This window comes from Ambystoma mexicanum, chromosome 11, assembly GCF_040938575.1.
Source record: "Ambystoma mexicanum isolate Mex_15411 chromosome 11, UKY_AmexF1_1, whole genome shotgun sequence".
NCBI classification, from domain to species: domain Eukaryota; kingdom Metazoa; phylum Chordata; class Amphibia; order Caudata; family Ambystomatidae; genus Ambystoma; species Ambystoma mexicanum.
This window is the reverse complement of record NC_090934.1, coordinates 1260582563-1260599778: the sequence shown is the minus strand read 5'-3', so window position 1 is coordinate 1260599778 and position 17216 is coordinate 1260582563. Positions and strand designations below refer to the sequence as shown.

Here is a 17216-nt window from a genome sequence, read left to right as displayed (position 1 = left end):
TAAGGATACGATTTCTTTCTTGCTCAAGACCAGAGCATGACATCGTCAGGTGCTTCAAGGTTTCGTTTGTGAAGTTACAGAAGCGACACCTGAGGTCTAAGTCCGGTCGTTGGGACCAATAGCATAGCCGTTCCTTCGTCGGCAGGGCGTTCAGTCTAAATTGTAGATATAGGGTACGCAACCACTGATCCGGAAAACATGACAAGTATGTCGGCACACAACCATATGCTCTAGCTTCTCCAGGGACTTCTTGCATTGACCTTGATGTCGCTCTTTGGTCACAGGTGTTTGTCCAATCCGATCTCCAGAGCTTCAGTTTGGCAGCATCAGGATTTTCTAGCAGTAGTTGTGGAGTAATGTCATATGAGGTAAGAACCTCCTGGCATAGCTCATTCCATTGATAGACAATTGACGGCGCTTTGTCAGACTCTGGGTTTTGGAGAATTGCAGTTTGAAGCATAGGTTTTGCTTGGATTAATTTCCTGTAGAGATTTAGCAGATTCCAAGCAACCCTTGCTTGTAAAGAGATATACCCAAGCTCATATCTAACACAAACCGTTGAAGTACCTTTTGGGAGATGTAGAACTTTAGACCAAAAGATGTTTTCAAGAGTGTTCCATACTTCGTTCCCACAGCCAAAGGCATTTTCACCAGCATAAATCAATGAGGGCACAGCCTTCTGCTGAAAGAAGTTTAATGTCGGTTTTAAAGAAAATTTGCCAAATTTTCTGTTAATTAGAGACGCTTGACATGCCAGTTGGCGGCATTTTCTCTTTGCTTCTTCAGCCCATGGAGCATCATTTCTGCTCGCACTTAGGCGCATCCCTAAGTAGCGGGTATTTAGCACGCGCCCGATGTATTCTTTGTCTAGATACCATTTAAATCTCGGCTTGTTTGTTTTTGCACCTTGCAATTTTTCAAAGACGATGACTTCGCATTTTCCCTTGTTGATGTTTAATCCATTATCTGTTAAGTATTTTGCCACAGTAGTTAATTTACGTTGTAGACCTATCGGTGTTGAGTCTAACAAGATGATATCGTCCGCATAGACTAAATAGTCTACGTGTGTGCCGTGAATTTTAGGTGGGAAAGTGCGTAAGCCGTTGAAAGCGTCTTTGATGTCAGATATAAACAGGTTGAAGATACTTGCTGCTAGGGGACATCCTTGTTTCACACCTCTAGAAGTGACAATGGGGGCTGATAGCTTGCCCTTTAGATCTAATCGCACTCTAATTGAGGTGTTTGTGTGGAGTTCACTAATGGCGGCCAGCAGACTTGGTGGACAGGCCCATTTGGACATTTTTCCCCATAGAAGCTCTCTGTTTATACTATCAAACGCCTGAGATAGATCTACCAGCACAAGATAGATCTTAGAATTCGAACGAAGCGCTTCCATCTTCATTAAATTCAATAATAGGAGATTGACGCAACAACCTTTACAACCCTTTACAAAACCTGTCTGTCTAGGGTCTACCCGCCGGTTGTAAGAAGACCACTCCAGCAATTTTTGCTGCAGAAGGGTTGCATACACCTTTCCCAGCACGTCAAGGAGTGCAATAGGTCTGTAATTTTTAGGGTTGTTGCGGTCCCCTTTTTTGAAGATTGGAATGATCACTGCAGATTTCCATGAGCTAGGGGTCTTGCGACACTCAATGATCCTGTTGAACAGTGATTCACAGAAGGTTGCCCAATGTTCGGCCTGGCGCTCTGGAGTCGTGCACATTCTTGATGACTCTGAGGATGTCTTCATATCCGAATGCGAGGTCCCAGTGTGGTAAATTTGGGGGCTTCCAGGTGTGATTGAGATTGTCCTTGCAAAAGAGATCAGCATAAAAAGTTGTCCATTCAGATTCAGGCACCAAATTGGCCTGAAGGGCATGTTGTGGAGCAAGGTGATCGTTTATGAGTCTCCAATATTCGACTAGGTTAGCAGACTCCATTTTTGCCAGCATGAGCTCTGCGTCATTTTGCAGCATAATGGCCTTGTGGGACTTTATCCAGTTCTTATAGGCTTGTTTAATCTTTTGAGCTTGGCTTCCATCGTCTGTAAGAGGATTTTTATGTATCAATCTCAACTGCCGGCGTAGAAGGCGCTTCCGTTGTTGTACCTCAAGGTCGAATTTGTGTTTAGGTGTGAATTGGGTAAGTCTTAGATTATTATTTTTTTGTTCTTGGTATTGCGTCAGCAAATGGTCATACTCCAGAGAGTGAGAAGACTGGAATCCCATGAGAATGTTGCTCACCTCACTTGGTTCAAGATTCAAACGGACCCGGCCGGATCCTGTTCTAACAGAATGAGACCATAGAGCCTGGGAAAGGTGAACTTTCGAAGTAAATTTTTGGACCACCATATCGTGGTCACTGTGAGTCATTTTAATGACAACGAACCTGTCAGTTCTTTTATGAATCGTTTCAGATACAAAGATGTAATCAAGTGTAGACTTTTGTACACCTCTTCTCCAAGTTGGAGCCGCTGGAATATCCCCTTGAGTTTGTCCGTTTAGCATCGTCAGGCCACGTAGCTCCATTTCTAAACACCACTGCAATGTCAGTTGGTGTCCCAAGTTGTTTAATCTCTTCTTGTTTCCCAATGGGTTTAAGTGAGTGAGGCAGTCGATGTTAAGGTCGCCGCAAATAATCAGTTCGTGTTGTGGGCCACCTTCCAGAATCTCGTCCAACGCAGTTGTGACTTCATCTATGAAGTATTTAGACTCAGCAGCTTCGTGGTTCCAGTAAAGATTGACGATGTGAAGATTTATGGCCAAGCCATCGGCTGCCTTTTCAGAGACAATCTTTACCACTTGAATGAACGGAGAAATGTTAGCAGAACTTACAATCCGAAAGCCTGAGTCCAGCTTAACAGCCACCAGTAGGCCTGCCATAGGTCTGCCCTTACGCTGTTTAGTTGCAGGGTTATGGGCAAGTTCAAATCCTTCTAGTATTGGTTTGTCGCAAAGCCACGTCTCCTGCAGGCAAGCAATATCCAATTCAGCAGACCAAGCAGTATTAAAAAGATGGCTGAAGCCCCTGGTATTCCAGGACGCTAGTGTGTAAAGTTTGGATGGAGAGGGAGCCTGGCGTTAACATGACTGAACATTGTTTAAAGATTCAGCTAGCCAGGACCAGTCTTTTCCACTCGTTTTGTACAGCAGGCAGTGATCGGTTGCTTTGGTTTTGGAGTGAGCTGGATCGGCTCCTTGAATTGTGATTCTTATCCGATTGTTACTGGATGGGTCGAGAACTGGCTTCCAATTGTTTACTGCAGTGCATTGTGATTTGTCGCAAGAAGCTATTTTGGCAGAATCAGTTGTCTTCATGTTATGAACTTGATCAATTTTACCATCATGTACCATGTTAAAAGCCACTTTTGGTGCGCCAGTGAGTGCACGGGCCGGTGCCATGGAGATGTCAAAACCCAGCGACAGTAACACCAGGCCGGCTTGAAGAAGTATGTCAACTACCAGTTTGGACTGCACGTGTAAGATGACTGCATCATTTTTCATCTCGTTAAAGAATTCCACTATTTGTATGTCTTCGGATTCAATCGCTCTAAGGCTTGGAACGAGATGACATAACCATAGGACGTTGTGCCGATTCATGATCAAATCATCTGCAGTGTCAATACGTTCCAAGAGCACCCGATGAAGCAGTGGTTCGCTTTTTTTATGAAGCAGTGGTTCATTTTTTTTAATGCGAAGATTGACCTTATTGGAAACATTTAGTAGGTCATTTCTTAACGGACTTGATGATGGACTCACATTTGGGTCGGTTGCAGTGGTGTGGGCAAAGTGGAAACCCCTGGGACATTATTTATTAATTCCAAAGTAGCAGGCTCAAACTGGCATCTTACCACGAACGTCCAACGCTAACTGAGCACTGGTCTCATCTAATCGATAAGCCAGCTTGTGGGGTAATGTTGACAATCTCAAGCGCTTTTCGTCTAGCGTCAAAAATGTGTTCTTTTGACGGTCCGAGTTGTCAACTGGAGCAGTTTTGGTCTGTCCAATTTCACATAATGTGACCACTCTGTTCGATGGCTGAGATGACTTGTTTGAACAAGGCAGGTTTACAAAAGCGGCTCCATTAGTCTCTGGATTTGCACAGACCACTACCATGGAGTCTGAGACGATCTCTGCCAAATCTTCTACCTCACCCAGATCTTCAGTCTCTACATCCTCATATACTGACATGTTTAATAGTTTGTCAGAAGTGTCACATGAGTTAGTTTTTGCTCCGATTAATTTGTCCAATTCAATGACAACATTTCCAGAATTGGAGTCCGACACTACTTTTTTCTTTCAGGATCGTTTTATTGACAGTTACATTAACTGTTTTCAAGTTTCTCAGAAATTTCCTCGAGTCTTTGCCTTGTTTTGTTTTTTTCAAGGGCATGTTTTTAGGTTTTTTCAGCCCGTTTTCTCGGCAAACCTTAACACTGGGGCCAACTGGAAGAACCCTCTTGACAGATTTAAAGATGTCAAAGACGGCCGAGGCAACACTATTCGCCTCTTCCCCCACAAGTATGGGCTCCTCACCGACCAAGTCTGGGTTTTGGAACTGGGTCGAGGAGGAAGCCAGTTGAGGATCTAATAAAGCCAAGTTTCCGACGGCATGAGTTGCCAACAGTATGTCCTGGAACTGTGTGGGGTTGCTTTGATCAGGCCCGACTGAGACTGAAAGGTCGTTACCTGTTTGAGCCCGAGGTTGGCTGTCGAAGCAGCTTTGTCCACTGTGATCGTCGGAATCTTACGAACTGTATGAGCTATTGCAAGATTCACCGCAGGCTGCATGCGGGCGGTCTCAGTCAGACTGTTAGAGAGACCGAGAGACGACTGATGTAAGCTGCAAGAGGACCCGTTTCCTCTGTCGTCTAAGAGGCCATTGCACGAGTAGTTTGTTGACTTTTGATGGAACAGGTTAAGTGCTTGTTTCGCCACGTCAGCCAGAAGTTTTCTGTCTTGGTAGACATTTTTGTTGCAGTCTGTTAGGGCCCCCAGAGCCATTTCAGCCTTCGTGTTGGTGTTCAGAACTGCGTCCATAAGAGACTTGTGCGTATTTTCAAGCGTGGCAATCTTTATGTTTATTCCAGAGACAGCTGCCGTCAGATCTTTTAGGCTATCGTTCAAATGTTCGTACATTTTGAGAAAAGGTGTCAATGACATCGTTGTTGACGACATGATGATGGTCTGGAGTTCTTGCATATTTGGCGTTTGGCAAGTGTTTGTAAATGGCTCTGTTATATGTCCCAATTGCCGTTTTTTGCTTAACGGCAGTCGTCTGATTTTAGGAAAGGGTCGCTCCATCAGGGATGAGTCAGAGGATGAAGAGTCAGTTGTGGATGCAACACTCCCATCGTCAGTTTGAGGGCCACACGCAAACTTTTGCGCGGTATTCGATGAGTAGGTTTGCTTTTGCGTTGCAACCGCAGAACCTATTTTAGGGAGCTTTCTCTGTGAACATTGTACGCTCGGGGATAAGCTCGAGTAAACTCTTCTCCTTTTCGTCAAATTCTTTTTAAGAGGGCTCTGCAGTTGGCATTTGCTTGCCACTGCCTGTGGATTGGGGTTTGCCACCATTTCAGATACATGTATATTTGCCATGTGCGAATGTTCCGAAGCAGCCTCCCTTGGTTCAGCATCTCCCATTATAGTGTCTTTTGTGGTTAAGGTAGAGAGTCTTTCTTTATTTATCTGCTTCAGATCTATTAGAAGTTTGTTAACGATGTCTAAAGAGTTTCTGCGGTTGGAAACACTTTTGTCTTCCAAAGCCTTCGATGTGTCCAGAACAGCTCTTAAGTGACAGATTGGGGTCTCTGGACACGGCTCAAAGACAAGCTCCACAGCGTCCCTATGAATGGAAACAGCGCTATGAGAGATATCAGCCTGGGCCCTATTGGGAGATGAAACTGGCGAAGGTATTAGATTGTCATACGCAGTGTAGAATCTTGGTCGATGAGAGCCCGTACTTATTTCTTCTTGATCTGTGTTATATGTTTTATTCAAAGCACATGTGCTCGATATATGAGCTTGATCGCCAGTAGTTTCGCACGTTGGTATTATGTTTACAGATATCAGTTCAGTCTCAGATCGCCGATCGCTCATTAGAATACCAGAGAGCGACTTGGTGGGGCTGTGACCTGTGGCCGCCGCAAACACTTTTCCTCGGGCTCCCTCTTGGGTGAAGTTTCCGTTTGAAAATGGGGTAGATGGCATCTCTAGCGTGTCGCAGCTCTCCAGGATGGAGGCAGAGTGTACGAGCGGTTGTCTTGAGGGTACAGAAGCGTCCGCCGCCAAATCACACCACATGCCCTTGTCATCACTGGCCCTATCACCCAACACAGTGCAACCAGCAGAAAACACCAACGCTGATATCGATGAGGTATTCACACACTCACTTACTTTTGTGAGAGTCGTTGTTGTAGTCTGCGTCGGCTCCGGTCGTTCTTTTACCGGAACGCGGTCGTGCTCAGCTGTGACGGGAGCCGAAACCGGCTCGAATGCATCTTTAGGAGTCACCTTCCGGGGGGTGTCAGGGGATTCGGGGGAAGCCGCCGATGACCAAGATTGTTCCAGGTCAGTGCCCAGCGTGCAGGGCAGCTCCCGCACTCGCTTCCTTTGGGCCCGTGTCTTCATCAATGTACACGCAGCTTTGCCTTTGGATGTGGCAGCAATGTTTACTCTCATGATCGCGGTAGCAATATAGAGCAGGCAGAGAGAAGGAGAGACCACAGGGGGGGGTCCGGGAATCCGTGGACTTCCTCGGACTCCTCAGACTCTGCCAGACTCCGCGCCCGCTCCGCGGGGATCAGCAGTTTTTAAGGGCACTCCCACAATAGGCAGTAGAAAGAGTAGAGTTACTGGCAATCACTCCTCAGACTCTGCCAGACTCCGCGCCCGCTCCGTGGGGATCAGCAGTTTTTAAGGGCACTCCCACAATAGGCAGTAGAAAGAGTAGAGTTACTGGCAATCACTCCTCAGACTCTGCCAGACTCCGCGCCCGCTCCGCGGGGATCAGCAGTTTTTAAGGGCAATCCCACAATAGGCAGTAGAAAGAGTAGAGTTACTGGCAATCACTCCTCAGACTCTGCCAGACTTTCTGCTAGCAGTAAATCTGTCGAAATCCCAATGGACTCCAGAAATCAAGAATTACACCATCCTACCACCACTCATAATCCCTGAGTAGGCCCACGGGACCGAGTAATGGTAATTGTAACGAAGTTTGGCAGTAATTTGACAGATTTACTGTCTAATTACAGCAAAATTGGAATTGAGGAAGAATGTTTGTACTTCAGAATCGTAGCCACCCCGGTATCTAGTACTATGGACATCATTATGAGGTGGGCGGTATTGTGATGGTAAATCTGCTGGAATACCGCCCAACAGAATTATTGTTACCGTCATTTGGTCCAGCGGATTTACTGCCGGATTACAGGTGGTGGTGGCGGTGTTAGACCTCATTAATTTGGAGTCCACAGGAGTCCGTTGGGGATTGTGGTGGAATTACTTTGGCAGTAATTCCGCCAGCTGTAATTCTTCTGATTTTGCCAATTATTCGGCAGTAAGTGGAAGGATTTCCTTCGGCATGATGCTGGAGGTAAATCCCCCAAACCATCCATATCGACCCCTTGATTGTGAATAACTACCCTCGTTCCATGTTTCCCTTTTGAGTGCTGGGATATGGCAGGCCAAAATGAGTGGAATTGATGTTGCATGGCAGCAATGCCAGGCAAACATGGTGCTGTCAGACCTTTAGGAGCCTAGAACAGGACAGGAAAATACAAGCCCATCAAGAGCTGTAAAGCAACACACATAGGGCCTCATTACGAGTATGGCAGTGTGGGGAAAAAAGTGGCGGTAACGGAATTACTGCCATTTTTCCCGCTCTGCCATACTACGGTTTGTCCCTGGTATACAATCCGATTAATAATCACAAGGAATCGTTCAGGATATAATAGTGACACAATGCAAAAAATAGAGGAAGTCGCCCTAGTTTCATTCTGGACACTAGAATCTAAAACAAGCAGCACGTACATGGCTAGTAACAGTCTGGCAATAGAACACAACCCCCCACAAACGACCGCAAATGTTGGAAAAAGGGGTGCCAACAAGATGGTGAAAGCTAGACATGGAATAACATCGTTATGGGGTAATACCTGAATTATTTATTATAATCGCATAAGAGAGGGAATTCAATCAAGGTAGCAATAACTCAGCTGTCGACCCACTCCCGTTGTGTAAGACACTAAATGGGTCACGAAATGTTGAACCAAACACTGCATAACCAAGTCATACTCCTGGAGATACAGCCTACAGGAAAAAAATACAGAAACAGACAAAAAAAAGGGAAGTGTTAGATTTATGTTGAGTCAGACATCAATACAATAATTGTTACTGGATGTCATGTCGGTAACAAAAGTCGGTAACAATCAAAATCCGACACTAATAGAATGATGGAATCGGGACCAAGGACACTTACTTGCCACAACAGTGTCAACAAAGCCGTTGTTTATAATTGAGCAATGGCGTGTATGGTCACGCAAGTGGAGGGAAATTCACAGGTGCCTTAATGGCCGCTGCAGATGTGTCTCAAAGACGGCGATTCATAGTGCCTATCAGATAAACCGGTAGACACAATTATCATCAATGGATAGCAAAGCCAGAAAAAGCAGTACAATAACAACGCTTCGTGTCAGAACCGATTATGTACCCGTGCAGATACCAAGGGATGTCGTAAAAGAACGCATACGCTAAAGAAGCACTTGCTTAAGAAAGACGTCAGAGTCGCCACAGAACCGGGCCGTATCAGGAGCCTGTGCAGAGTATGAACCATTAATCATTTGACTCGGGTGCCAATCCAGGGACAAACCGTAGTATGGCGGAGCGGGAAAAATGGCAGTAATTCCGTTACCGCCACTTTTTTCCCACACTGCCATACTCGTAATGAGGCCCTATGTGTGTTGCTTTACAGCTCTTGATGGGCTTGTATTTTCCTTTCCTGTTCTAGGCTCCTAAAGGTCTGACAGCACCATATTTGCCTGGCATTGCTGCCATGCAACATCCATTCCACTCATGTTGGCCTGCCATATCCCAGCACTTAAAAGGGAAACATGGAACGAGGGTAGTTATTCACAACCAAGGGGTCGATATCAAGATTTAATGAACAGAAACTATAGGCAGAATATCCGGCATCACAATTGCTGATGGCGTGCCACAACTCTGACTTTCACATGAGATTCAAACTTTACATCTGTGTCCAGTACATATGACCCATTATGCTTTAATCCCTTAAGTGCCAGGCTATTATGCAAGTCTTTGCAAAAAGGACGAGCATACTCGTCTTTGGCACTAACGCCATCCTAGGTTTTTCCCGGCACACCTTGTATACACATTGCCAAACACACAAGTTAGTGTCACATGGCCCAGGGTATGTTTGAATACACCAGCTGGCCGGTCAAACTGAACGCTTGGTAGTGGATGGTGCCAAGCTAACCAGGTATCTAGGCTACAGGCAGATGCCAGCAGCAACAAGTAAGTGCTCTGGGCAGTCTTCCCTTGCTTTGCTTTTCAGCCCACTCTGCCATTACAGAAGAGGGAAACACATTTGCAAACCAGTCTCTGTCCCACCCCAAAAGGGGCAGTCCAGACGAAGTGGCATCCCTCCTGAAGGCTGTCATGCGTCACCCACCCCCCCCCCCCACATATATCCTTCCCCCAACTGTGCCCCAGCATATTCTGTCTTACTCCCATAGAGAGGGAGGGGGCAGCATTGCCCTTCCTTCTGGAACCGCATTTGCCTTCTTTCTCGCACTTTTGTGGCAACGTGGTTTATTTTATTTGATTTATTTTTTACTGTAAACCATATTGAGAGTCACTACATCCCATTACTACAGTAAAGGGTCTAAAGTGTTCCATGGTGTTAATGAACATATGAGCACGTGCTATGGTACTTGAGGACGCGGCTGATGGGCCAAGAGCCTGCACAGCTTTGAAGAAGCAGAGGGAGGGGGGGGCAGGAAGTGTGTTTGCAAATTGCAGGGGAGACAGGCGGCAGCAGAGCAAGGCACCAAGCTGATGAAACAGCGCAGGCGCAACTCAAGATGCATCCGTGGGAGGAGCAAATGAGAGGGTGGAGTTGGAAAGGTCAAAGGCAGGTGAAGAGTCGGCTGTGGAGAAACTCTGGCGAAAAAAGCCAATTTGCTGAATGCGCAAGTTTGGGGAGCAAATGGATTCATTTCACAATGGAATGGTAGAGGTCGAAAGGTAACGAGTGTATCGGTTAATATATAAAAGGTAGTAGTAGCGCTGTGAACTCGAGAGGAATGAATAGTGCCGTCATTCACGCTGTAGCACGTTCAGAACCTGTTCAGCTACAGTTCTTTGATTTTCGGCTGTGAACTGGAGGTGAACTTCATGGGGTGGGCTCTAGGTGGCGCTGTGTCTCGCGTGGCTTGTTAACTAAATTGGCCTGTTCTTCTCTTGTTAAATGTCTTGATAGGTGCACATGTAAAGAGTCTTTTCTACTGCTCCGGGTACCGCGACAGTGGTTCCCCAGCTCCGAGGCTTTACCACAGGTTGCCCTCTAATCGAGACACGAGTCTGAATACCAACCTCAGATAATAATGAAGGCTTGGCTTCCATGGGGGATGAGAGGAAGACCTCTGTGTTGAATGCTGAACGCGCCAGCAGAGGAATTCTTTGAACAATAAGACCATCAGACATAAACCCGTCTACGTTGAGCTCCCAGTAAAAACCATGCACAAGCTACAAAGGGCATGAAACCATGTGGTGCATCTGGGGTGACCAGGCATCCCAGTTTAGAGGGGACAGTCTGTTTTTCACACCTTGTCCCAACAAGCATCTTCAAAACAGCAAAGCTGTCCCAATTTTGGAAAAAAAGACTTAGAAGCCAGACCCTTTTCAAAGCTCTTGTGATAGCTGGCTAGATTCCATGTGCAGGGGAAGCCATATGTAGTGTAACATACACAGATGATGTTGCTGTCATAGATATAGAAAAGGCTTACAGACATACATCACTTGTCATGTAATTGGGGGAATAAACCACTGTACACTGGTCTTTTGAAATCAAAAATGGCTGACATGAGGACAGCCCTCTGACATACCCTTCATTCTGTGGACGGCACATTTAATGTCCCTTTTCCTTGTTTAATTTCGCAAAATTGTCCTGTTTTTTGGTTTTGAAAATGTGGACACCCTAAGTGCATCTCAAGCCCCCTTTTAGCCCACAGAGCGCATCTCTCTGCCCCTTTCTGCATTGGCTTCCGATGAAATGGAGCATCAACATCACAACTCCTTGCCTCTTGCAAAGAGCCTTCCTCTGTTTCGCCACTGGCTCTACCACTACACTGGTTCCTTCTCCTTCACAGTAAGATGATGAAGGTCAGCCTCCCAAAACACCAGCACCTTCGGAGTGGGAGGTGGGGAGCTTCTTTCTATGGAATTTTCATGCTGCTCCAGGGACCTGACATCATTAAGCACAAAAGTGCAGCAAACTACATCATTGCGCTCGACCTATGGTTCGTTATGAATGGAATCCATGTTGTCTTTCTTTACCAACCTAAACCATTACATTGAGTTGTACAGAAGCACCATAAAAAGACTCCCTTGGTTAAGGCTCTCACTTGGTATACCTCAGCACCTGACGTAATGAATTCAATACAAGGTTTACTTTGTTTCAAGTCCTTAAAGGTTTCACACATAGTCTCATAAACATATGCACAAATCGCAATTTTCCATTTAAAAACGCTGTCATCGTTTAAGTTACGAAAGCAATCTCATAAAATTGATCAGAGACTGAGTCATGTAAGGTCCAGATATGTTTCGACAGATTCACTGATAGCATTCAAGCTTTTCAGTCTTCTTCAGGACATTAACATCTATTCGTTACTCTAGAAGGATATGTTCACTGTGCCTCCAGTTCTCACCAAGTACTTGCACTAATAATTTCCACTCTGGCAGTTTGTGCTGATTATTGATGAGGGATACCCATGTAAACATGTGGTTCTTTTCAGGCAGATCCACAAGAGTCCTATCAAAGAGAAGCAATGTCACCAGCTTGCATACCGTAGTAATACTTCTCGCGGTTAGTCGACTAGTGTTCTCCTTGTCCCCTTTAATCTCAGGCTGCATACAATACGAGGGTTTCCAAGATAACGCCTCTTACAGATCAGTTTAGTTTGTTCTAATTAGGTAATCCTCGAATGTGAGGAGCGTCCAGCTGCTCTCTTTGGAAGTGAGTGGTGGAAAGGACGGCGGCAGTGTAAACACTGCACATACGGGTCTTTTCAGGAAAAAAATGACTCCTTCTCCTGTCTCACTATAAACATTTAGGAGCGACAAACCTGCTGCATGAATGATTTTTAAGAAGAGTAAAGTAAAAAATCAAATGTGCATGCGCAGACAAAGTACTGCACAGGGCACCACTTGAAGGCTTCTGCTGCAGAATGTCAGCCTTTTACACTCGTACCGTATTGACATAGACATCCCTCTGGGGCAATTGCTGTACCGATTCCTTGAGCCTCGTGACCCGGCCTAGGCGTACTACATATGCCACCTAGATATAGAGAGTCTCTTTAGTAGCAGCCTTTGCGCTATCTTTAATGGTGGATAAGTCATGTTACTGGGATTCATGCCGTGCACCGCTCATGGTCTCCAGGTGCACGCTTTGAAACTGTTGAACCAGTTTTTCACCGTACCAGAAATTGAAATTCGTACCATTTGCTCTCTGTGACATGGGAAACATTGTCAGGTTGTGCTGGAAAGTATTGATTTTTGATAAAGAAAATGACATTGGAAAGGGTTTTTAACTTTAGATATTTGTTGAAACATGCGGTCCATATCAAAGTAATCAATTTTTAAATAGTGCTATATGCTGGACTCCTCAGCTTCTAAGCACTGTTTTAGCAGTAGGTGCTATTGTAACTCAACTGAATGGTACTTTGTGTTCATCAACCTTGGAAGGATGAAGGACTGAGATCACCCTGAACGATTCAAGCCAGTGACTTCATGTTGCAGATGGATCTCTGAAGCAAATGCTTAACCCACTGAGCTGTGTTCCTGAAAGGATACCTAAATAAAATGCATTATATACATATTGTATAGGGGATCAATATCACTTCAAAAAAACTGGATTTTCGGTCTCTTTTCTCAAATATAATCACTCATGGAGGTTTTATTGTGCCATATTTAGTTACGGTGATACATTAATAGGTGTAGTAAGTTATGTTTTTTCGGGTAGTTTGACTATCATTTCCCACTGTATATTAACCTTTTGAGAGTCCACCCATTCAGGGACTGGGACTTTAAGGGAGGGCACAGGACGTTGACCCTCTGGCCCTATTAATTTAGGGCAGATTTATAGAAGCCTTGTGGAAAAACAAAACTACTTTGTTCGGATCCAGTATATATATATATATATATATATATATATATATATATATATGGCACTCAAAGGGTTAATAGGAATGATTTATTCTGCGCTAGGTCTTATCACGCTACCTATGTTCCGCTGCTCACGGATAGTAATGGCTTTTATCGTCCAAGTGATGGCGTCAAGTTATTCCCATTGCGCGTAATATTGTGATCACTGCAAGAAATGTGATCTCACACTTATGGCGGGGAATCGGGAACTGTGACACTTCCTTATACCTCTTACGGTAAGATTGATCGCCCCCGCCTGTTATTAATGAATACATTGCAATGTGACTAATGCCTTTTTATGGTAGCCGGATGATGTGTTGCTAATGGCATTATGCAAGGATTTAGCGGCACAAGGCAAGTCATCACACCTTCGTTCTGAGGATATCACACCAAAACATCGAAGCTGAAAATACCGAGGACGAAAATGATGATGTTTTCGCTCTGCATTTCCCCACAATTATATGTGGGGGGTGGGTTAGGTTAATACAACATATGAGGGTGGTATGGGGAAGATGTGGGGGGTCTCCCCCCGCATATAATTGTGGTGACACGTGTAAAAAAGAAAATTCGACATTTTCATTTTCAGGATTGCAGTGATCACATAGATCCGTTCTGAGTGGGATTGTGCTCTGTGCCAGAACACGCTAGCGGGTAACCTGGTGTTGGCTTTTCTATGGACAGACATGTTTCACCCATTCATATATTTTTAACATTACAGCGCCTGTAAATACAATTTTCCACAAACCATCTGAATAAAATGAATTGCAATGTTACTGCTCATCTATACCATTTGCTATTCAAAAGAAAAATAAAGGAGACGGTTACATTCAGGATTAGGTGTTTCGGTGTTTTATTGCTGACATCAAGTGGTCGAATGCGCACGTGGTTAAGAAGTTTGAATTACACCAGGAGCTCCTTGATAGCAGCAAGAATGTATTGTATTGTTTAAAGCACAGCTCTTTCTGCAGCATGGGGTCTGGCATGGATTCACATGCTCATGAATATTCCCCGTCGTCAGGCTGGGAATCCTCGGTAAAGAAAAAACCAGTATCAGTTTCGTTTCTGATCTGTCTTTCGTAGTAATAACCAATCACTGGTCTCTGCGTCATACTGACCACAGCCAATGACTGCCCTCTACCTAAGCACCGCCTCTGGCAGCCATCTTCAGATTTTTATCGCACGTTCATGTGTTGGGATCCTCGTGCTATTGCTCTCGAGCGTTAGTGCTATTTTTTTCACGTTTTTTTTCTCAAAACTTCGTTTTTTCCGGTCAAAAAAGCCTCAAGCTCCACCGACTCTCCATGCGATCAACAGGGACCCGTGTCGGATTCGTCTGCGCCCCTCAAGGGGGAGGATTTCGTCGAGCTACGTTTTGGAGGACTCCAGAAGCTTCTCAGGCCCGGACATGGCCCAGGAGAAGGGAAGCTCGACGCCCGGAAAGCTGTTCAGGGTCTGCCCTGGATGCCAGCTGCAGAACGTCTTTAAGGAGGACGAACACTCCTTTTGTCTCTACTGCTTACATGAGGACAAGACGCACGTGGAGAAGGACTGTGCGTTTTGCGGCAATATGTCGGAGCGGACCATGAAGGACCGCCACCAACGCCTCGCCAACTGGCTGGAAGGGAAGAGCCCGTCAGGCGAGAAGAAGAGGAAGAAATCCGAGCGGTCAAGACCTTTGAGGACGCCCCGGCGACGGGGGTCCAAAACAAGGCCAAGCACCGCGAGTCCGCTGGCACCGGGAGCGCCGAACGGTCGGGCTCTACGGGCGCCAGGCAGGGCGCAACCTCCCTGGCACCTTCAGACGGACGCCCTTTCGGAGCAGCGGAGGCAAGGGCGCCTCCAAAGGTTCCGGCGGCGGTTTCTCTACCTACCGTCAAGCGGCCCGCTCGTCGTCTCAGGAGGCCTACAGAGGACGAGGCAAGTCTGGCGGACCCCGCTGTCGTCGCCAAGGAGGTCAAGGCGGCAAAGCCTCGTCGAAACAGGATTGAACCGGCCGTGGGGTCGGGCCCCCACCGAAGCACCCCGGTGGGAGGCCGGCTGGCGAGCTTCATCAGCGTGTGGGAGTCCATCTCCACCGACCGTTGGGTGCTGGACGCCTTAGCCCGGGGCCACGCGCTCAAGTTTCAAAGAAGGTGCCCGCGCGTCCCCCCCGTGGCCAGGAAAGAGCTTCACGTCCCTCAGCTTCTCCTGGAGGTAAAGGCGTTGCTCAGGAAGGGCGCCATCGAACTCGTCCCAAAGAGTCTTCGGGGCTCCGGAGTTTACTCGAGATACTTCCTCGTGAAGAAGAAGACGGGAGGATGGCGCCCCATCCTAGACCTGCGACGTCTGAACAAGTTCATCAAGGCGCAGAAGTTCCGGATGGTCACCCTCCAGCACGTCCTGGGTCAGCTGGAGGAAGGAGACTTCCTGTCGTCGTTGGATTTGGAGGATGCCTACTTCCATATTCCCATCCTAAAGGGGCAGCGAAAATTCCTCAGGTTTGTGGTCCAAGGGCGTCACTACAAGTTCAAAGCCCTCCCCTTCAGACTACGGTCGGCACCCAGGGTATTTACCAAGTGCCTTGCACCGGTGGCGGCGCAGCTGCGCCGCGAGGGGATCCACGTCTACCCCTACCTGGACGACTGGCTCATCCGAGCCAAGACGAGGGAGCTCGCCGTGGAGCACACGGCAAGGACCGTCCAACTTCTCACGGACCTGGGATTCTCCGTAAACTACGCCAAGTCCCACCTGGTACCCGCGCAAAACGCACTGTTTCTGGGAGCGAAGCTCGACACAGTGTCCCTTCTGGCCTCCCCGTCGGAGGAAAGGACCAGGTCCATCCTGGGCAAGGTACAGCGGATGTTGGTTTCCGACGCGGCCAAGGTGAGGTTCATCAAGTCCCTCCTCGGAATGATGTCTTCTTGCATCTACCTCATTCCCATGTGCAGGCTCCGGATGCGCCCGTTGCAGGAGTTCCTGGACGCGCGCTGGATCCAAACGACGGGCGGCTTCGAGGAGAGGATCACACTCGACGAGAGTTTCCGCCGAGCGGTCCGGTGGTGGGGCACCCGCGCGCATCTGACGGCGGGCATGGACTTCCAGACCCCAGACCACCAGGAGACAGTGACCACGGATGCCTCCCTGGAAGGGTGGGGAGCGCACACCGAAAATCTGCACGCGAGAGGCCTTTGGCTCCCGACGGAGAAGTCCCTCCATATCAACGTCCTGGAGCTCCGTGCAGTGGTCTGGGCCCTCAGGTCCTTCCTTCCGTCCCTCAAGGGCAAGGTGGTGAGGATCTTCACCGACAACACCACCACCATGTTTTACATCAGGAAACAGGGCGGAACCAGGTCCCCAGCACTGTCCAAGGAGGCGCAGGACCTGTTGCATTGGGCCGTCGCCCAAAGGATGTTTCTGGTGCCGTTTCATCTGGCAGGGATAAAAAACGCCATCGCCGACTCACTCAGCAGGGAGCTGCGCTCGTGCCACAAGTGGGAACTACGGCAAGATCTAGTGGATCGCCTCTTCCGACGGTGGGGCACACCCCAGATCGACCTGTTTGCGACGGCGACAAACTCCAAGTGCCGGAGGTTCGCCAGCAGGTTTCCCCAGGCGAGGAGCATGGGCGATGCTTTCTCGTTCCCCTGGGAGGGCCTGTTCCTCTACGCCTTCCCTCCTTTGCCACTGCTAATCCGGCTCATCAACCAGCTCAAGAGGTCACGGTGCAGGATGATCCTCGTCGCACCTGCGTGGCCGAGGCAGATATGGTTCCCGGACCTTCTGGACTTATCAGCGTCCCCG

At 47.3% G+C, this 17216-nt stretch overlaps 1 protein-coding gene across 3 annotated transcripts in view; it reads left to right on the top strand.

Annotated features, from left to right (window-relative positions):
* The window catches only part of AP3B2 (adaptor related protein complex 3 subunit beta 2), a 533172-nt gene that overhangs the window by 49127 nt on the left and 466829 nt on the right, over nt 1-17216 (top strand). Inside the window, exon 1 of one of the 3 annotated variants that reach the window (XM_069624708.1) lies at nt 10186-10259. The exons of the other annotated variants lie outside the window; for them this stretch is intronic. Coding sequence (XP_069480809.1) covers nt 10201-10259 — 59 coding nt within the window. The 5' untranslated portion in view covers nt 10186-10200. Of the gene's footprint in view, nt 1-10185; nt 10260-17216 lie in introns of those variants that run through there. 3 annotated transcript variants of the gene reach the window in all.